Here is a 22,338-nt window from a genome sequence, read left to right as displayed (position 1 = left end):
TTTTATTGAGACAGTCTCACTGTGGAGCACAGGCTGGCCTCTAACTCCTGGCAATCCTCCTGCTTCAGCTACCTGAGTGCTGTGAGCTGCGATTACAGGCATGCACCAACCATGCCAGGCTAATAAACCCTCTTTACAGGAAGTTTTTCAGTTGGGCAGGGTGACATAGGCCTATAATCTCAGCACCCTGGGAAGCTGAGGCTGGAGGATTATAAATTAGACCCCAGTCTGGGAAATTTAGTGACTTAAAGAAACCCTGCCTCAGAATGAACAAGGACTGGGGCTGTAGCTCAGTGTGAAGGCTCTGGCAGCAATCTTCAGGACCAAGAAAAAAGGGAAACTCTTATTCAATACTTATGCTTCATTCACTGCCCCTTCCTGCAGGTGGCTGGGGGAAGTAGTTTCTCAAACCCATTGATGCCCCCTTAATATTGGGGATCTGTTACTTGGGATGAAGGGAAAAATGGATATTGGGGAGAACTGACGGTTTGTAAGGTGGTGTGTAATAAGATCATCCCTTATGGGGAGCATTAGACTCAGACTACACATTTTCTTTTCACGTTTTACAGGGGGTGGGGACCATCTCCCCCTTTCCTCAGCACGTGCCTTCCGTGTCTCCTTGGTGCAGGACCCATCGCCGTGGGTGTACCCTGACTTACGCAGCTTTGCCTCTGCTCGCGTTTAGTTTGTCCCCACCACTGCCTGTCATTAATGACAGTTCGTGTGCGTCCCTACAATAAACCTTTGTCATAACTTTTTTTTTTGGTGCCAGGAATCGAACTCACAACCTCACACTTGCCAGGCAGACGCTGTGCCGCTGAGCTATATCCCTGGCCCTGTGAAAACTTTACAGTATTTCCTGAAGATCCCTCTCTAGAAGAATTTACAGGGTCATGGCATACAGTTAACAATTATTCTTCAGCTTTCCCCCTGATTTAATTCTCAACCTGTGGTCACACTAGAGCAGAGCTTCCTGGTAGGATTCTCATGTAGACGGTCACCCGGTGGGAAATGTGCCCCCACTCTTGGCAGATCCGCCTCTTGGCTGCCGCAGACTTGGGCATGCGGAGATGAGGCCCGAACCCAGTCAGCAGGTCGGGCATGGCGGACTCTGGCACATTCCAGCTGAGGAGCCTTCTGCTTCCGGAGCAGCCTCGAAGTGAGCTCGGCCCTTCCACAGAGGAAAGCCACCCGCCCACCTCTGGTCACGAGCCTCGGCTTGTCACTGATTGATTTTCATCTCTTTTTTGCTCCCGCCTTCTCACTGCCCTGCAGCAGCCTCTTTTTTCTCTGTGAAAGCATTCACCTCCCACTTGAGAAGCTGAGAGTTTTCCATACTGTGCAGAGTTTGCCGAGAACCACTTGTGTCAACATCTCCTTGTCCAGATGCTTAATTCACTTCCTCCCTTTAGTTCTCATCCTGGGTGTCTGCATTTAGATTTATCCTGGGAAAGCAGCACACAGAGCTTAGCTGTACGCTTTTTGTCAGACAGGGTCTGGCTATGCAGTTCAGGCTGGCATTGAACTCACCGTGTAGCCCGGGCTGGATTCAAAAGGTGTGGGCCACCGCCGGTCTGTTTATCGTGTACCGTTCAGTACACATGTACACTCCGCCCCACCCACAGACACATGCTGGTTTTTCTCCAGGTGTGCTTGTGGTACACGAACTCACACATCCACATCAGCTTTATTTCTGAGGAGCTCCTGGGACTTGCGCCGTTGACCCAGCTCTGCTTTTTGTGATCCTTTACACATCACAGCCTGAGTCTTTTCCTCTTTTTACCAAGTGGACTCAGTTCCTATCTCTGAATGCTCCTTTTGGTAATCAAAAATGCTAACATGTTTTAGAAGAACTTTGTTTTGTTTTTAATTTTCACTTGTGTCTGTCATTGCCCTTTGCTTTTCTTTCACTTTTTTCTTTTAATTTTAACTATATGAAACTGGTTCTGCCAAATGCGGTGGGAGTAGAAGTTGGGGGTTGGATTGAAGTGGGCTTGCAGTTAGTTAGATATAACTAGTAAATATCACTAGTTATTAAGGACTCAGAATTTTTTATAGTGTGCACAGACCTTCCCTGAAGACCACACATTTGCTTTGCATTCTCAGACACTCGGTTTTTTAATGTTTATGTTTGAATGTGCTTTTTCTTTTCAACAGACACAATAAGAGGAAGAAATTTTTTGTCGACCCTCGCTGCCACCCACAGACGGTAGCTGTCGTGCAGACTCGGGCCAAGTAATTATGTGCATTTGTATATTGAAGCAGGGTAATCGCATCCTCATCTCTGTTGCTCCTCCCTTCCGCGCTTCCCTTCTGACGGGAGGTGAACCTGCCCTTACTGGGGGTTCTGTCTGGGGTTTTTCACTTTTAGTTTTTCCCAGGAATGTCTCTAGTAACAGTACACTGTCAGAATGGAGGGGGAAATTCATGGTGTTTAGTTGCCTTCTTTTATGGTAAGCTATCATCCTATTTTATCTTCCTTCATAAAAAGAAAATTAAAAACTTTAAAAGCATTTCAGTAGTAATTTGGAAAGTTTGAGGAACAGGGGAAAATTGAACTCACACACAACCATTGTAGCTTAGTATTCCCGGCAAACGTATTTGTAGGGTATCCCCTGAACACTTCATGTAATATGATGTAGGTTAAAGTGTGTTGTGAGGTTTAGTACTGTACCAGAAGACAAAACGTAGCCCAGCCGCCCCTTGTGCCTATTTGCTTTCTCCTTTAGACATGTTGCCCATTCTTCCCCCACCCCGTACTATCACCCTTTCAGAAGGGATTTCCTGACCTGGGATCATCACAGGGAAGTTCTTCCCAGGAAAGGACCAGGAGTGGGGTGGATGGGGCTGGGAGGATGTAGAAACTGAAGGCTGGTTCACTGAAGTGGAACTGTAGTTCATTTGTTTATCCCATACATAAATACGTGGTCATTCGTTTTACATCTTTCCAGATTTCGCGGAGTTCTCATTGAGCTGAAGTTACCCCGCGAAATGGACTTCAGTGGGAAAGATATCAGTGGGGTTTTGTTCCAGTACCCAGACACCGAGGGAAAAGTGGAAGACTTCACAGAACTCGTGGAGCGAGCTCACGAGAGTGGGGTAGGCAGCGATCTTGTAGGGGCTCAGGGAGGTGTGTTCTAGCTTCTTTCTGTCTAGCATAGTTTTCCTATCGCTGTCATACGGAGCAGTAAAAATCTGCTTCCTGCCTCCTTCCTGTTAGTTTTTGTTTACTGATTCCTGGCACAGGATGGGCACTCAGTGGATATTTATTGAATGAATAAATGAAAATGAATGAATGAGCAAGGGAAGTTGACGGACTGAGCTGGCTTGGCCGGTCTGCCTGCAGGGGAGATCTTGCTCTGTACTCCCGCTGCTCGTAGGGAAAGGTGACAGTTCTGACCCCTTCTCTCATTTCCTCTCCAGAGCCTGACCTGCTGTGCTACTGATCTTCTAGCTCTGTGTATCTTGAGGCCCCCTGGAGAATTCGGGGTGGACATCGCCCTGGGAAACTCCCAGAGGTTTGGCGTGCCGCTGGGCTATGGAGGACCCCACGCAGCCTTTTTTGCCGTCAGAGAGAACTTGGTGAGGATGGCGCCTGGCAGGATGGTAGGCGTGACGAGGTAAAGCAGCTCTGGTCCCCCTCCCCGCTGGGAGGTTATGGTTTTCCCGTCGCTTCTCCTCCTCGTAAATGTGGATTGTTGTCTGTATTTAACAGGGTTGTGTTGGGTCAAGTAAAGAAATGTACAACACAGGCTATGAAGAGGAATCTAGGTGTAAACTGTGGTGTTTTTCTCAAACACCACAATACTGAAAAAGTGTGACTGCAGCATATTAGTGTCGTTGTCCTTACGTAGGTGCGTTTGTTTAGGCTGATGGAAGCCTGGAGAAGACTGGATATTTGTGTATGTTTCGTTCTGACCAGTTTCTTTCTCAGAAGCATCTGTCTTGCCACATGCTACGCAAAGACAAGGGCAAGAGAGATTTATAAAGCACACACTGAGTTGATTCACGTATTTCCTAGAGGCTCCTGTGCCACCCGGCCATTCAAATAATTTCTTCCTTTCTTTTTTGAGTTTTAAAAATAACTTTTACTTTTAAAATTTTTATACAAGCGTTACAGGAAACAACACAAGCAGCAAAGAAGGAAGTGATCGACGCTCATAAGCAGCTTAGCTGGAGCGTCCCAGGTCTCCCGCGTGCATGCCGTTTCGTGTGGCTGAGACTGTGCCGTGTGTCATGCTTCCCCACGCACTGTGAATACTCACAAACTCGCAAAGCTGCGAGAGTACTATGGGTAGCTGGAGATTTACTGTAACAAACCAATCTCACGCATTTTCCAAGTGCACTTTATTGAGTGCGTCTCATAGATGAAGCTTCTCAGAATAAGGATTTGGAGGAGCTGGGCATGGTGGTAAATGCCTATAATCCCAGCAGTTTGGGAGTTTGAGTCTCAGCGTTGACTCAACAAAATAAATAAATAAAAAGGGCCAGGGATGTCGCCCGGTGTGAAATCAGCGAAACAGAAGCAGCTCAGAAGAATGCCAGAGTTATTCCTGGGAAAATGTAGCATAATCTTTTACTGAAGGCAGGTTATGAACATAAGCCAATAATTGAGTTGGTGAATGGTAAAGATCTGAAATACTCTGTGACAGAACAGCTTTTTAGTGTAAAAAGTAATAGTTTCATCAAGTTTTGTTTTTTTTTTTTTTTTTTTTTTTTTTTTTTTTTTTTTTTTTTTTTTTTTTTTTTGGTACTGGGAATCGAACTCGGGACCTTGTGCCTGCCAGGCAGGTGCTTGTGCCACTGAGCTATATCCCTGGCCCTGAGCTATATCCCCGGCCCTAGGTTTTGTTATATCAGCTTGTTTTTGTGATGTCTCTCTACCACAGATGAGGCAAAGGACTTCATAGTTTAAAAAGTTTGGTATATTAATTACTGTTGGCCAGTTTTCATAATGAACTTTTTATTTTTCTGAAAAAGAGACCCTAAATTTTTGAATTGTATTAAAGAGGAAAAATTTTGAAAGATAGTGGTAAGACTTAACATTTTTGTTTTAAAATAGCCAGTCTCTGTACTTCTAGTACAGAAAGTCTATTTTCATGAGTGTTTCCCTTCTTTCTATTTCTGCCAAGAAGCTCAGTGTAAGATTTAATTCTCAGTCACCATCATTATGTTAGGCAGGGTAGTTCCCGGGAATTTTTGTTCGTTTGATTTAGACAGGTTCTGGCTATGTAGTATACAGTTTGGCTTTGAAGTCAATATATAGTACAGGATGGCTTTGAATGCATGGTGATCCTCCCCCGCTTGGCCTCCTGTGTGCTGGGATTATAGGCGTGTGCCACCACCAGGCCCGGCCCTGGGAAATTTCTTTTCACTAGTTCTAACCTTACTGTATATGTCTCTAAGTGCAAAGGAAAAAAAAAATCAGTGGACCTTTTAGAAAAGGATTGTTTGGAAATTGTTTTTTTTTTTAATTGTTTAGTTTGTTTTTGAAACAGTGTCTTACACTGTAGTTCAGGCTAGCCTTGAACTCAGTGTGTCACCCAGACTGGTCTCAAACTGCCTCAGCTTGCTGGGTGCTGGGATTACAGGCATGTGCCACCATGCCTAACTGGAAATTGTTTTTTACAGACAGTTTGTTTTTGTGTGTGTGTGTGTGGGGGGGGTACTGGGGATTGAACTCAAGGCCTTGTGCGTGCTAGGCAAGCAGTCTACCACTGAGCTACATCCCCATCCCTGGAAATTGTTTTTTAATAAACTCACGAGTAAATTTGCGGATTCAGATCACCTGGCTAGGAAAGATATCGGTCTCCTTTTGGCAATACCTGCTGTGATGATGATCTGCACTAAACTAATGGGTTTTCTTGGTCCAGGGACGCCACTGGGAAGGAAGTCTACCGCCTTGCTCTTCAAACTAGAGAGCAGCACATTCGGAGAGACAAAGCTACCAGCAACATCTGTACAGCTCAGGTAAATCGCACTTCTGAGCGGCCCACTGAATGCTTCACAGTCCATAGAAGTGAGCTTCTCGGTCATTCATTAGACTGATCGTTCATTTACCAGCTGCTGACTCATGCTAGAAATAGGAAGATCTTAGGAGTGGAGAAGGCTGTGGTCTTGTCAGAACCAAAATAGTGTGTGTCTTGCTGCTGTGTGTGTGTCTGCACATTGCCTATGTGTTCACTTCATTATAAATACCTTAATAAATTAAAAAAAAAAAATCAGCATCAGTTTTTCTTTAACCTAAAACCACAGCTTCAGCTCTTAGGCTAAGCTTAGAGGAAGAGCAAAGGGACCACTCCTTACCTTTTACTTACATGTATCTGAGGTGTGTTTCTAAGTAAGGGGCTCAGGGTGTGCCCCAGTCTTGGCCACGGAGAGGTCCTCGTGGACGGGACTGGAGCAGCCTCTCAGGACTGAGACGGGCTCTCCAGGGGCGACTGCATACTAGCCTGAAGCTTTTTTAATTTGACATGATCCCATTTGTTCATTCTTGATGCTATTTCTTGTGCAGTTGGAGTTCTGGTCAGAAAATCCAGAATGTCACCTATTCTTCAAGAGTGTTGCCCGTTCCATCTTCCAACAGATTGTTTCTGTTTATACATTGAGAGTTTTTGTCCATTTTGATTTGTTTAGTATATGGTGAGAGATACTGATTTGTGTATGTTGAACCATTCTTGCATCCCTGGGATGAAGCCTACTTAATCATGGTGTGTAATGGATTGACAACTGGTGGTCACCTTGTAGCACCCAGCTGAACTGAGAAAGCATGGTGCTGGGTGTGGGAGGCCCACCTGAGAATTGTTGCCAGCAGCACAAGAGGCAGAGCTGGGGAAGAAGAAGTAAGGCTGTTGGGAGCTGAGAGAGGTTGTTGGAGCTGGTGGAAGCTGTAAGGAGCTGTTCATTCTTTTGGAGGAGCTTGTCATGCTGGCTTTCCTGATGGACTTGGCTGTTTTCATCCTCCAAGGAGCTCGGGACCTTGTTGGCACTGAGAATGGCTTCAGTTCACTTTGGGGGAGCTCTGAGCACTTGAGGTCCTCGCTTTGAGCATCACTTCCTGGCTCTGGAGGGGAAGATGGTTGCACTGCTAGTCTCCTGGAGAAGCTTGTTGCATTGGCTTTCCTGATGGGAACTCAGCTCTTTTCTTCATCAGAAGAGCTCGGGACCTCACTGTTGCTGAGGATGGCTGTGGTACTTTTTGAGGGAGCTGGTTCTTACTTTGCATGTCACTTCCTCGCTCCATTTCAGATCCCTCAGTCTGCTAGCACAGATCCTTCATCCTGCTGGCACAGACTTCCTAGATTCTACCACTGACCTTTGGGCCTTCCCAGCACAGGGCCGTGAAACAGGCCTGCATGAGATATCATTATGGGCTCTGGGCCTCCAGCTGGATTCATGGGAGGCACTGTTAGGAGCTACAAGTCTTTCAGCTGGACTCATGCAGGACATTATCATGGGATCCAGGCCTTTGGCTAGATTTCTTGGTCTATAGTATGTGGAAAGATTTCCTGCACTTTCTTGTATATGATTCTTTGGGTGACTATTACAAATAATCTTTTAAAATATGTGTCCTGTATTACATTGTTCTCCCTTGCAAAATAACCCCCAAACCAACACAAAGTGATCTTCTTGATGATTCATTGCATTCTATTTGCCAGTATGGTATCTTATATCTTGCATCTATGTTTATTAAGGAGATTGAGTCATAAATTCTCTTTTTTGGTTGGACCCTTGTCTGGTTTTGGAATCAGGGTAATGCTAGCTTCAGGAATGACTTCGGGGGAGTACTCCTTCCCTTTTAACTTCATTGAGGTTAGGGTCTAACAAGTCCATTATTAAATATTGGTTTTCTTATGTTTTGGTTTGGTTTTTTGAGACAGGATCTTACCATGTACTTTAGGCTAGCCTTGAATTCACTGTGTACCCCGGGCTGGCCTCTAACTCACGGTGATCCTCCTGCCTCAGCCTCCCGAGTTCTGGGACTATAGGCATGTGCCAGCACACCCAGCTTATTAAACATGTTTTTTGATGTGATGTAGTAGCCTTTTTTCGCCCTTGTGGGCAACGTAATTGTAGGCATGAGTGAGACCTATAATTTATTATGGTTAAAGATAAAGATTTCGTATAGTGATTTCAGAGTGTCTTGGATATTTGTTTACATTCACATAGTCAAGCAAGTTATAAATGGTCCCTACCCATCATAGAAACCCCAGGAAATCTGATCATTTAATTTTATCTTTGTTTTCAATACTGGCATCCCAAGTCATTTAATTTCTGCCTCCTACAGTTAGTCTTCCAGCACACTGATGTACATGATTCTGAAAGGCTCTTTATTCTTTTAGGCCCTTTTGGCCAATATGGCTGCCATGTTTGCTGTCTACCATGGTTCCCGAGGGCTGGAGCATATTGCTAGGAGAGTGCATAATGCCACTTTGATTTTGTCTGAAGGTGAGTTGGTTATCATTTAAAAGTTTTGGGCTTATAAAACTGATAGGTAAAATTGGAAACTTGGAGTATGTCTAATAATAATGTAAAATTAACAGTCATATGAGAAACTTGAAAAATATTTTTGTTATCTGTGATAGACTTGGTGTTAGTATTGTTAATAAATAGTGTATTCTCTGTCCTCACTGCTAAACACAAAAAAGATAAACAGTGGTAGAAAATGAAACTAAAAATGTATGTGTGTGTGTGTGTGTGTGTGTGTGTGTGTGTGTGTAGAGAGAGAGAGAGAGAACAAGCAAAATAGAAGATAGTTAAATAGGAAGGAGAAGTTCAAATGGTTCCCCAAATTATTTCATTGTTTCAAAAATATTTTAATATATGTACTTATGTGTTTCATTTATAGTATTAGTTTTTCTTAGTTCACGGAACAGAAAGCTTTGTGCTGTTTGTTACCTGTTTATTTCTTTGTGAGAATATTTTTTTGTTTCTGTCTTGTACTCTTGAGTAACTGTGTTTAAGATTATGATACACAAGGCCGGGCGTGGTGGCGCATGCCTGTAATCCCAGCACTCGGGAGGCTGAGGCAGGAGGATCATTGCAAGTTTGAGACCAGCCTGGGCTGCAAAGTGAGCTCAAGACCAGTTTGAACTGCATAGTGAGACCCTGTCTCAAAAAAAGCAAAAACAAACAAACAAAAAGATTATAATACACAGTGTATTAACTATTGTTATTCTCTTATTTTGTTATGAACTTTTATTTTCTCATAAAATAAATAAGCAGGTGACGTTAAATATAATTTAGAAAGAAAAAATATTCAATAATAAAGATGTAAAACTTCTACCACGTGACATTCAAGGAAATGTCTATTAGAGCAGTAAAATAGTATTTGCCCCATTCAGAAGAAGAATGAAGATGAAGGAGAATGTTGATCCCATATTGGTATAACTTACGGGTGACACTTAGACAGTGTCTATCAAAAGCTTTAAAAAGTTCCTATAATTTGACTTGGGCATTTTACTGCTATGAATATATCTAAAGGAAATAAGCAGATAACTGTGTGCATTGAAACATTGCTTATAACACCTCAGTCTCAGAAATAGCCTAAATATTTAATAATGTGATTAAATTATGATATACCCATATGTTTGAATCTTATACAGTATTGGAAATAATGAATTTATTGATCTCTCACACACAATTCCCAGAGTTATGTACCCCAAAATGTAAGCAGTGCTTAGTTCTGGTTGGTGGTGATGAATTTTTTTCATATGTATTTCATAAAATTTTTTATTTCACATGGTTTTCTAGCATAGTAATAAATATATTATTATTCTGTTTTGTTTTGTTTGAGACAGGTTCTTGCTATGTAATCCAGGCTGGCCTCCAACTTGTACCAGTCTTCACGCCTCAGCCTCCTGAGTGCTGGGATTGTAGGTGTGCACCACCGTGCTTGGCATAAATGTATTTATTTTTAAAGCAACCACCAAAGCCCCGGTCAGGACCAGGGACAGCTTGTGGTGGAAATTCCCCCTTTATTCCTCTGTGAAGCGGCGATGGTGGAGCAGGGGTTTCTGTGCCAGAGCTCCATGGCTTTCCTGTCTTGTGCAGGTCTCAAGCGAGCGGGTCACCGCCTCCGTCATGACCTGTTCTTTGACACCTTGAAGGTCCGGTGCGGCTGCTCTCTGAAGGAGGTCTTGGCCAGGGCTGCCCAGCGGCAGATCAACTTTCGGCTCTTCGAGGATGGCACCGTGAGTCGGACTCAGTATTTTCACAGATCCTCTACACTGTCACGACTTTCCTCATCAGAAGCATTCCTCTCTGTTAAAAACGATGGGATTTTAGGCACAGTGTGTTTTTCTAAATGATTATGTTTCCTAATTTGGAATACGGTGACGTTTTCCAATAAATACTAATTTGTCCTCGGCTTTTGTCCAGGCTGGGTTTTCATATGTGGGATTGCTCAGATAGGTGATCTAGTAAGTAAGCTAAGTGAAGAAAAGGTTAAACTTGGCTCTGTAGGGGTGTCCTTTAGCCGCTGGACTGCTGGCGTGCGCGAGCAATGATTGTGATGTCTCAGGCTGTTCTAGTGCCTTCCCCGAAAGGTCCTTTTCAATGTCATGGTACCTGGTTCTTCGGAATGACTGGGAGTTTTGTTCAGCACCTTCTTTCCTTTGACCTTTCCTGCTGTTCCTCTGGTGACTTTGGAGTTAGAGCTGATGCTTTTCTTTGTCTTTTTTGTTTTTATTTCTGTAGCTTGGTATCTCTCTAGATGAAACAGTTAATGAAAAAGATCTGGATGATTTGTTGTGGATCTTTGGCTGCGAGTCCTCCGCAGTAAGTAAAATAAAAGCATGGCTTCCTCCCGACGACTATTAAGGTGTGTCGCAGGTTTCTTTGCCTCTTGTGGACCTGAATGGGAATGGAGGGAGGACCCATATGTGACACTGAGGCAGCCTCTGTAAACATAATATCACTGCCTGCCCCTTGCTTGTGTGACCGCTGACAGCTAAAGGCCACTATTGTAGAGCTCCAACCAAGACCATGCAGTCAGCCTACAGTGCTACCTCGGTTCATGAGTCTGATTCTTTCCATGATTCTGGGCATAAACTAAGTTATACGAGAGCAGAATCAAATTCAGCAGTTAGGTTCCATGTGGACGTTAGGGAGAAATTTGATTTGGTTCTCATCCAATTCAGTTTGCAACCAGAATTGTAGAAAAAAATAAGTTCGCGAACTGAGGTCCCACTCCAGTTGGAAGGCTTGTTAATGGTGTTTGATTGAAACTGTTGCCTAATACAGAGATTCTGGGCATTCATATCTTGGTTACTGCAAATTTTGGGAAAGTTTTGATACCCATTCATTTAATACATAGTCATTGAGGACGTAGTATGTGTCAGGTACTATGATAGGCCCCGAGGTGGTGAACTGACAAGCTCCCTGCCTTCCCTAAGTATGTGTGCCACGAGGCATCCAGGTACATGGCACCGCTGTGACAGTGGTACTGTGACAGTGGTGTGTGAAGATGCTTTGTCAGCCTGAAGGTGATCTTCTCTGCAAGGCTTGGACTAATTGTCCTTAGCTGAGATCTGAAAGATGAGTTGTCCTAGACCAGGATGGCACAATTGGAGAAGGAAAATGGGTTTAGAGGTGTCTCAAACACGGGGCAAAGTTCCCTTTTCAGCTTTGTTTTTTAATCACATAGGCCAAGTGGAGAGAGATTCTATGAGAAATAAAAGCAGTTCAGTGTGACTAAATTGGTCTCTAAAATAATAAGGTAGCAGAGGCCAATTTGGAGTAGGATAACTGGGATGAAAGTGAAAGAATAGGTCAGTAGCTACCTAGACTTGTGAGAGAATGGTGATCGTAACATGGTACACTGCCTGGGGCAGGAAAACCACTCAATGAATATGTGCTGAGTGAGGCCATGAGAGCCTGTCCTGCAGAAGCAGAAATACCTTCCAGGGCTGAGTGCTGCTGTTCGGGTTGTCTGTGCCCTCTCTGAGAGAGGACTCTGGCACTGGATACTGAAGGTGAATTATCAAAGCTTCACAATGCTCCCTTTTGCACTTGGATTTTAATTAAATAGGATGTAACAAACGTGTTCCCTTCGTAACTCTGCACCAAGTTTACTCACAGTTACTGGTCTATGTGTTTGAGGAATGTTCTAGAGCTACCCATGGAGGATCAGATGGTTGTACTCTCAGCCTGGGAGAGACGAGGAGCAGGCCTTCACGTGTTCTGGAGCGTAAATTCTTATCAGATACATGATTTGCGTTGTGTAGGCTGTCTCGTAACTCTTAGTTGTGGCCTTTGATGAACAAATATTTTTAAATTTTTTTGCAGCGGTAGGGACTCAACTACGGGCCTTACATATGCCAGGCAAGCACTGTATCACTAAGCTACACCTCCAACCCAAATGTTTTTAATTTTAATGAAATCCAATCTATTCTTTCTTTTCTTGGCTTGCTCTTGTTTTTTCATATTAAGAAACCATTGCTGAATCCAAGATCATGCAGTTTTTGTTCCTGTAGTTCCTTCTAAGAATTTAATAGTTTGGGCTATTTTTCATGGTTTTTTTTTTTTGTCTTTTGAGACAGGGTCTCACTGTGCAGTTCAGGCGGGCCTTGAGCTCACTTTGTAGCCCACGCTGGTCTCGAACTCATAACAGTCCTGCTGCCTCAGCCTCCGAGTGCTGGGATCATAAGTGCACGCCACCACGCCCGGCTCTAGTTTGGGCTTTCGAGAGTGTGTGTCTTTGATCCAGCGTGCGTGTTTTGTGGCCTGTCCCCCCGCAGCCTGGGTGTTGACGCTTGCTGCCGGGCGTGGCTTCTGCCCGTCAGTTCCGGTGGTTTCTCCTTGCAGGAACTAGTTGCCGAAAGCATGGGAGAGGAGCGGAGAGGTATTCCAGGCTCTACCTTCCAGAGAACGAGCCCGTTCCTCACACACCAGGTGTTCAACAGGTCTGTGTGGCTTGGGTGACTTCTGTGTCTTGTGTCGCAGCAATAAGCTAGGGAGCCCAGCCGGGAGCCGCTTCTGATGCAGACCGCGATCTGACCTGGGTTACTGTGGCTCGGCCGTGGCTCCCTAATAAAGCAGTACTGTAACAACCCCATTCCGGACCGGGGCCAAATGCAGCCCGTTTCTGGGTGGCCCTGCTCTGACGCTACTGGGGAGGGAGGTTGCCAGGCCAAAGTTCCCGCCAGGAACCCTGTCTCCTCTTCTTCCCAACCTTCCCCTCATGCCTGCAGGCGGCTTCTTGCCTTGAGCTCCCTCTGAGGTTCGCTAGGGTCATCTGCAGCACTTCTTCTGGTGTGTAGTCAATATGTGGCTCATGGCTGAAACCTCTCTGCACTTTGAAAGGAGAATTCAGGGTGCCTTCTCCTTCAGGAAGGTGAATACAGCTCTCTGATCTTACTGCCCCTAACCATGTGTTTTGTGTTCACAGCTATCACTCAGAAACAAACATCGTCCGGTATATGAAGAAACTAGAAAACAAAGACATTTCCCTTGTTCACAGCATGATTCCGCTGGTAGTTGTTTGAGGCTTTTTTTCCTCATCCCGCCCTACCCTGGTCTGAGGCCTTTGGTGATAATAGTGTGCTGCTGGCGGGAAAAAGGGCTGGCCGTGGGGAGGCAGGAGGGCTGATACGGGCACCCCAATGTAAGCCGTGGGGGATGTGCTTTTTGCAGGGTTCCTGCACCATGAAGCTCAACAGCTCGTCTGAACTCACGGTAAGCAGGTCCCTGGCGCGAGGAAGGCAGTTAGCGGGGCAGCTTTCTGGTTTGTGCAAAGGCCGGTCAGGAGAGGAAGCCCTGTTTTCTTTCGTAATCCTTCACCTTGCTGTTCACCAGGCTTGAAAGAAATCCTACAATTTCTCAACTTGATCTTTAAATTTATGGGTAAAATTATTGTTATTGTTTATGTTTTTGAGACTGGGTTTTGCTGTGTTACCCAGGCTAGTCTTGAACTCATGGATTCAAGTGATCCTCCTGCCTCAGCCTCTCAAGTATCTGGGACTACAGGCACACACCACTGCACCCAGCTATGTAAAATTATTATTTTTTAATTAATTACATATATAGTAGGTAGACCTTCCTGGACTCTTCTTTTTAAGAAATCTGTCACATTAAAAACTTTCATTTTTCAATTTGTAGTTGTTAACCTCAGGTAGAATTAAGAACCATAGGCTTTTTTCTAAAAGCTCATTCACTGTGTCCGAAGGGCAGGGATTTGAAGTGAAAATTTACTCCTTCAGTCCACAGGAGATTTGTATAACTGTGGCATTTTTGTTTGGTTAGCATCTCTGCTAGGCCCAGGATCCTTTTTAGCAAAGTTAACCTGTTCCTTTTATTTCTTAGGATTATGCTGCTGTGAAAAATCACATTAGGCAAAGGAACTCATTTTATATGGTGATAGGGAGGGTTTTTCCTATTTACTTTTCCGTTTCATTGTCCAGGCTGGCCTTGAACTCACTATGTGATCCAGGCTGCCCTCAGACTCAGGAAGATATTCTGGCTTCAGCTGCCCAATGGTGGGATTACAGGTGTGTGCTACCACACCTGGCTCCTGTTTATTTTTATGTTTGTGGCTTGTCCTGCTAATGCAGAAAGAGTAATACATGCGTATATGAGAATCAGGGTAAGCTCATTGGGTTTCATGTATATAAATCCATCGTGGGAGCCAGGTATGGTGGCATACACATGTAATCCCACCACTTGGGAGACTGAGGCAAGAGAATTGCTGAGAGTTTAATGTGAGCTTGCCCTACTACTACACAGTGAGTTCAAGGCCAGCCTGAACTACCTAGTGAGACCTGGTCTCAAGAAAACAAACAGTGTATCTTGAGGCCTTTTTTTTCTAAGTTCTCTTTGTGGCCTTCATGTTGTACTTGTACACTGAAGCTACTGTGCTGATGGTACTTGCTGTGTCAGACTTGGTGAGACCGAGGTGAATTAATATATTTAAGTGCTTGAAACAGTCCCTGGCATGTAGGAGGCATTCTTTCTTTTTTCCCCCTTTCCCTTCTTTCCCTTCCCCGTCCCTCCACCTCTTGACCCCCTTCCCATCTGAGAAAGGTTTATTTATCTCCCTACTTGCTCTTATTGTTTATTTTCCTCTTTGCTTATAATTTAGGTTTATCATATAAGAGAAACCGTGTGATTTATGTGTGTGTGTCTTGATTTATTCCACTTAAACTTATGGTCTTAAGGTACATCCATTTTCTTACAAATCACTTGTTTATCTTTCATTATGGTGGAGTAGTACTGTATTGTGAATTCCCGATGTTAAGCCTTGTTATCGTCATCATACCATCGTTACTGAAGTTGCTGTTACTACAATGTGAACATGAGCATTTTTCCCTCCCTTCTTGTTTCTAAGCCCATCACATGGAAGGAATTTGCAAACATCCACCCCTTTGTGCCTCTGGACCAAGCTCAAGGATACCAGCAGCTCTTCCGAGAGCTTGAGAAGGATTTGTGTGAACTCACAGGTTATGACCAAGTCTCTTTTCAGCCCAACAGGTAAGTGCATTTCTTTTCCTCTTGTTCGTTGTCCATTGCTAGCGATAGTCACCCCAAACTTTAGAGGCTTAAACCAGCAGTTTACGTTGTATCATCCTGTGATTTAACTGGACAATCCCATCTCGCTGAGGAGGTAGTATCACCCAAGGTGGGCTCGCTGACATAGCTGGAAAGGTGGTGATGGTTTTTTCCCCGGAAGTGCTGACCAGACCTTCCTCCTCAGTAAGGGCCTTTTCTGGTTGTTCCTTGCTTCCCCTTACGGCATGATGTCTTGGTTCAGAATGAAGAGTTCTGAGGGAAAGCGCGCAGAGCTGTAACCCTCTTAGAGCCCAGCCCCTGTGTTGCACAGCTGTCGCCTGTAGAGCGTTGTACCTGTGAAAGCAAGTCACAGGGCCCGTCCCGAGCCAACGCGCATGCGTGTGTCGGGGAGACGTGGTTCACTGTGGGCTAACTTGGGGAACTTGTTACGCTGCCTGTCATGATACAGCATGAGAGTGAGTCCAGCACATGGGTTAGCTCCTAACAAGCAGCAGTGCCCCAGTCTGGAAGGGCTAGGGGAGCCTCCGTCCTGCTTTGGTTCTGTCATTCCCCTCTTCCAACTTCATCATCTGTGAATGAAAATCTTTTCAAAAGCAGGAGACTCCAGCAAAATGTCTTGGATACTTGCTAAAAATACAATTCCTGACCTGCTGATCACGATCCCCAGGGCTGGAAATGAGAGTCTTTGCTCTAGGTAAACAAGCACGGGATTCTGAGGACTCTTGGTGTGTGAGATAACGTCTTGTGGAGGCCTCAGAAAAGAACTCGTGGTACCCGCTCGTGGCCTGTGCTTCCTATGACTAAACTGGGTTCTCTTCCTGCAGCCTCAGGCTTGGCATCACCTGGGCAGCGGGTTAGTGAAGAATCTCTCTTTCAAAATAATGGGATCAAACAATTTTTTTTGTCTCTTTGAGACAGGGTGTCACTATGCAGTTCAGGGTAGTCTTGAACTCACTTTGTAGCCCAGGCTGGCCTTGAACTTGCAACAGTCCTCCTGCCTCAGCCTCCCGAGTGCTGGGTTACAGGTGTGATCTAGCATGCCTGGCTTGAGATCAAACAATTTTGAAAAATGAGACATCCATCAACTGTGTCACTAGGACTGAAGATGTATGTGTCTTAATCTAACAGAAACAAACCTTGCCTCCTGTTAGGTTACACAGCAAAGCTGTGTGCTTTGCAAAAGCAGTGTACCTTATACTTTGCAATTTTTTTTTTTTTGGTTTTTCTCCGGTACCGGGAACTGAACTCACGACCTTGTGCTTGCCAGGCAGGCGCTTTTGCCGCTGAGCTAAATCCCCAGCCCAGCAGTGTACCTTATAGAGTACCACACAGTTTAGGAGGAGCACAGAGAGCCAGTGAGAGGGCACAGCACGGCACAGCACTCTTAGTAACTGCCTGTCCAACTCGCATTTCGCACGTAGAAAGGAATTGATAGAAAGTCGAGCTTTGGTGTACTTCCACTGAAAATTTGTCGTTCATCTGGGCAAAGTGGTGCACACTTGTAATTTCAGCACTCTGGGAGGCTGAGGCAGGAAGATCACAACTTTGACCCCAGCCTGGGCCATTTAGCAACTTAATGAGTGAGACCCTGTTTCAAAAGCAAACAAACAAACAAAAAAGTAGAAAATGAAAAAGGGCAGCGAGCAGGGTGTGGTGCATGCCTATAATCCCAGCACTTGGGAGGCTCAGGCAAGAGGATCTGAGTGAAGGCCAGCCTGCGCTACAGTGTAAGATCCTGTCTCATAAAATCCAAAAAAATCAAAACAATAAGAAAACTGGGGATGTTCCTCAACAGGATGTAGTTCAGTGCAAAGGCCCAGGGCTTGATCTCCGCACTGCAAAACAAAGCAAAACATCTTTCACTTTAAAAAAAAAAAGTTTGTTACATGTTGGAAATGAAGAAACTCTGCCCTCTAGTGATGGGATATGAACACCTTCTGAGTATTGTATGTATCAGGGAGTACTATGCTATTTCAAGACTGTTTTAACTCTTACGTTAGCTCTTGCAGGGAGTTAATGTCCCAGCCAGGATCGCCGAAGGCCAGCCTAAGTACGAGGGAGTTGTGGTTCCCCGCCTTGGCTGGAAGTTAGAGTCGCATGCTGACTTTATGATACACTGCACCTGCTGCCCACATCACAACGCCGGACTGAATTAGGCTGTCCATGCGGGATGGCTGGAGCGAGGGATGGGACTTGAATGTTTGTTTAGATCCCCCTAGATCAGTGGTGGCGAACCTTTGAGAGCTTTCACTGGCACAGACAGCCCGCCGCAGCCCGCAGGCCTGGCTTCCCACCACTGCCCTGGGTGGTTCCCACGTGTAACCAAGGTGGAGAACCTCACTTGTCAACTTGGTTGTTTTCCCAGCACTCGTGGTGCTCTTGGTCCTGATCTCCTCATTCTTACAGTTGGCAGCGACAGTCTGCCGTCCCTGTCTTACAGGAGAGTAAAGAGATCTGTGCAGGACTCGCTGCCTGGCAGTGATGTCCTACCTCCCTCCTGAGAATACAAATGTAACAGCCATTTTCAGGGTCTGATCTGAGGGTCATGGAGTTACGTGCAGCGTCTCGGCTTAGCTGAGATGTTTATGGTCCTCAGCAGAAGGTGTGGTTCTGACAAGGAAGTTCCTGATTGGTTGTTGGGAAAGTATTGCCAGCTGTGCTTCCAACAGATAAAGCAAATCGATGTCTTGATTTGGGGAAGTGAAGAAAGAATGTACTTCACCTTCCGTGTGTGAGTGAGGTTTTTCTGTTTGGTTTGCTTTTGGTTTTTGTTTTCGCCTTGTTAAACCTCATTTTGGTTCACTTGTGCTAATCGCTGCACGAATGCGTTGCAGATTCCTTGCCTTATACCTACTCTGTATATACCCAAGAGCTATCTGTGTATTGATTAATTCTTCATATTTACTGCTAGCTAGTGTCCAGTCAAATCCAGGGACTTATGTGGGTTTCGTAGTTATTATAAGAAGAAACAAGTCTCTTGACTACTCTGGGCAAGAATTTAGTGTATCCTGTCGGCCGTCGCAGTTACACTCACAGAGGGTATGGGCACAGTTATCCGGGAACCATTTATACCTTGTTGATAGCTTCATTTATACCTATTTGAAGCCACTCATTGCATCTATGGAGTTTTGGAGTCTAGCCACAAAGTGGTTTTAAGTCTGAGTATGTTTCTTCTTTTGTTACTGCATGTTATTTAAAACATAAATATAGCATAATTTTAGAAAGTAGGCTTGGTAATATTTTTGCACCTCTTATATTTTTATTGTATATCATCAGCTTTACCACTTCAGCCATTTTTTTAAGTTCAGAGGCATTTAGTACATTTAGTTGGTTGTGCAGTCATCACCACCATCCACCTACAGAATTCTTTTTAGCATCATAAATTTAAGCTTAACTCCTCACGTCCCACTGCTCCTAGCACCAGGAAATTGCCCTGCTAATTTTTCTAACAATTTGGCTACTGTAAGCACCTTGTCTAACTAGAAGCTTACACTATTTATCCTTTCATGTTTGCCTGCTTCACTTAGCATAATGTCTTCAAGGTTCATCAATTTTTTGTTTGTTTTTTTCCTTTGGAGACAGGGCCTCGCCTTGTGGTTCAGGCTGATGTTGAACTCTCTATGTAGCTTATAGGGGCCTTGAACTCGAGGCAGTACGCCTGCCTCAACTTCCTGAGTGCTGGGACTACAGGCATGTGCCACCGTACCCAGCTTAAGGTTCATCAGTGTTACAGCATTGCTAGAATTACATTTTAAGGCCGAGTATTTCATCATTCGTATGTACCACATTTTGTTTTATCTGTTTAGCCATCGATGGACATTTGGGCTGTTTCGACCTTTCAGCTATTGTGAGTAATGCTGCTGTGGATGTTGGTGTACAGATCCCCGTGAGCGCCTATTCTCATTCCTTTTGGGTCTATATATAGAAGTAACTGTTGGACATATAGTAATTCTGTGTTTCATTTTTTGAGGGAGTGCCATGTTTTCCAGTAGCTGAGCCGTGTCCATTCCTTATAGCAATGCAAAAAGTTTCCAGTTTTTGTACATCTCACCGGCAGTATTTCTTGTCTTCTTTTTGTAATTATAGCACCCTAATGTGTGTGAAGTAGTGTTGTGTGATTTTCATTTGCATTTCCTTAATGATTAGTGATGTTGAGCATCTTCTCAAAGGCTTAATGGGTGTTTCTATACATTCTCTGGAAAAATATCTATTTAGTTTTTTTGCCTTTTTTTTTTTTGGGAGAGGTTTTTTTTTTTTAGTTCAGGTTGTGCTTGAATTCACTGTGTAGCCCAGGCTGGCCTCGAACTCAGAACTATCCTCCTGCCTTAGCCTCTAGCTGCTGGAATTATAAGCGTGCACCACCACACACAGCTTTGACCATTTTTTAATTGGGTTCTTTGGGAGATTTTTGCTGTTGAGTTGTAGGATTCTTTATATTATATTATTGGTATTAATCCCTTATCAGATATATGACTGGCACACATTTTCTCCCGGTCCATAGAGTACATTTTCACTCTGTTCATAGTGTCTTTTGATGCACAAAAGTAGCTATAAAGTTTTGGGTTGATACGACAAAGAATTTATACCTCATCCAGCGCTCTACCTCTGTAGTCTTACTGTGGTAAATATTACGCTTTTGTTCACACGAATAGCCTCGCATCCATTGTAATGGTAACCTACTGTGGTGCAGTTTAAACCAGTCATTCGTGTTGGCTGCTCTGACCATTTAGTACTTGGAGAGAAGTGCTCTGTGTTGGAAAGTCTATGCTGAGAAGCCAGACATTGTGGCACACACGTATAGTCCCAGCACTTGGGAGGCTGAGGCAGGAGGATTATTGTGAGTTCGAGGCCAGGCTGAACTGCATAGTGAAAGCCTGTCTCAAACACACACACACACACACACACACACACGCATGCACACAAAAGAAGAAGAAGGAGAAGGAGAAGTTTATGTTGCTGATCCAGATGCTAGCTGGCAACTATCTGTCAAAAATGCTATTTTTCCTGTGTGATTGTGTCTTTGTTTGGGTTTCCCCAAAGCAGACCCTGAAGCAAGGACTTAAGTACAAGAAGTTTGTCAGGGAACTGAGCCCAGAAAGCACAGTGGGGAAGTGCAGACGGAAGCCTCGGAAGAGAGAAGAACCGGGAAGAGTTGAGTCACTGAGAGGTTGTCCCGTCCTCGAGAGGCTCTGGAGCTCTGTCCCACCGCCAACGCCGTGGAGGGCTGGGGGATGCGCCACCAGTGTGTCCCAGTGGGGAGCTGAAGCAGGTGTTCACCAACTTCTGCCTTTCATTGGTTGTAGAGACCCTCACTCTGTGGCACTTCCTTGCTTCTGGCCTGTTGCCCCTCGGAGCAAGCACACGTCCACAGAGCCCTCCGCCAGGCGGGGTACTTCGTGCTTGATGTGAGATGCCTTCACGTTGGAGCAGAGCTGTCCACAGAAGCTGTGCGTGAGCTTTGGGATGAGGAAAGGCAATGAGCAAGGCGATGGCTGCTGCTTCTGCAACTTGTTTTTCGAAAGTGGGGCCTTGTGCAAATGGATGCTAAGTAGTGTAACAAGGCTGAAAAAGAAGAAATGATTCTATCATGTGTTCCAAGAAAGATGGTAGCCTGCACGAGTCCTGAATAGAGAAGTGGAGTGACAGGCGTTCTGGATCAGGAAGCAGAGTAACTGGAAGCAACAGGCAGGGAGCCCATGGGTGAGAGTAGCTCTTTGGAGCCTGAAGATAATTTGCTTTATCGACATACACCAACTCTAAGAGGGAGAGCAGCTGTCTGAAGAAGTGTTCCTGGGTAGACCAGAAGGTCTGTAGCTCCTGAGAGGCTTCAGGGGGAAATAAGACTTGGGGCAAGTCTCCCTAATTTTGAGCCTTTGTAGGTGAGGCAGTTCCCCTGTGAGTCACCTGATGCTCTCACAGAGACTGGTTCTTCTGCTGAACGTCTTTATAACAGCTTGAAATGAGCTACATGGCGCTAAGGGAGGAAAAGGTAACATGGCTAGTTGAGGTGGCACACACCTGTAATTCCAGCACTCTGGAGGTTGAGGTAAGAGTATCACCAAGAATTTGAGACCAGCCTCGATTACATAGTGAGTCAAGGACACCCTGAACAACATAGCAGCGTCCTGTCTCACAGAAGAAAAAAACATGTACCAGCAGAGAGAGGACACAGGCAGAACCCTCAGACCGGGCTGTCCTGTACAAGCAGTGCTGAGGAGCGAGGCAGCGTACGGGTAACGGGAGTGCGGCTGTCATCCCAGTGCTGCCAGATCCTCAGCATTAAGTATGAAAGGTAGAGGAGTGAAATCCATGCGATACAATTTTTAAAAATTGGAGCTGGGTGGTGTTGAAAACCAAGTGAGAGACTTGGTAAGCTTCTTGGAAGAAATGAACAAATCCAAGTACATAGAGATTAAAGTCAGGAGGCCTAACTTGCATGGGCTTGTTCCCATAACACTTTGCCACTCTTTTTAAAATTTTTTTAAAATTTTAAACAAAAAATTAGAAATAACAAAAAAAGTTTCAAAATAGGCTAGTAGGAGAGAAACACTACTGAATACATTACGTATTAGGGAAAGCAGTCCTCAAAGGGAAATTATAGTGGTGAATTCTCACATCAGGAAAACAGAACAAGCACAAATAATCAACCTAATACTGCACCTCAGGCTTCTAGAAAAAGAAGAACAAGTCAAACCCAAAGCCCAAAAAAGGGAGGAAATTATAAAGATCAAATCAGAAATTAGTGCGATGGAGACTAAGAAAACAATACAAAGAATTAATTAATTGAAGAGTTGGTTTTTTGAAAGAATTGATAAAATTGATAAGTTACTA

At 44.6% G+C, this 22,338-nt stretch overlaps 1 protein-coding gene across 1 annotated transcript in view; it reads left to right on the top strand.

Moving 5' to 3' along the window:
* Positions 1-22,338, top strand: part of Gldc (glycine dehydrogenase (decarboxylating)) — a gene marked incomplete in the record, with an annotated part of 101,685 nt that overhangs the window by 41,715 nt on the left and 37,632 nt on the right. The window contains 11 exon segments of the mRNA XM_005388751.2: positions 2,158-2,235; positions 2,952-3,099; positions 3,424-3,620; positions 5,874-5,970; positions 8,343-8,448; positions 10,054-10,193; positions 10,699-10,779; positions 12,808-12,905; positions 13,391-13,475; positions 13,636-13,677; positions 15,326-15,468. Of these exon segments, the coding sequence (XP_005388808.2) occupies positions 2,158-2,235; positions 2,952-3,099; positions 3,424-3,620; positions 5,874-5,970; positions 8,343-8,448; positions 10,054-10,193; positions 10,699-10,779; positions 12,808-12,905; positions 13,391-13,475; positions 13,636-13,677; positions 15,326-15,468 (1,215 nt within the window).

This window comes from Chinchilla lanigera, unplaced genomic scaffold, assembly GCF_000276665.1.
Source record: "Chinchilla lanigera isolate Chin_1 unplaced genomic scaffold, ChiLan1.0 scaffold00033, whole genome shotgun sequence".
NCBI lineage: Eukaryota > Metazoa > Chordata > Mammalia > Rodentia > Chinchillidae > Chinchilla > Chinchilla lanigera.
This window is presented reverse-complemented; position numbering and strand designations above follow the sequence as displayed.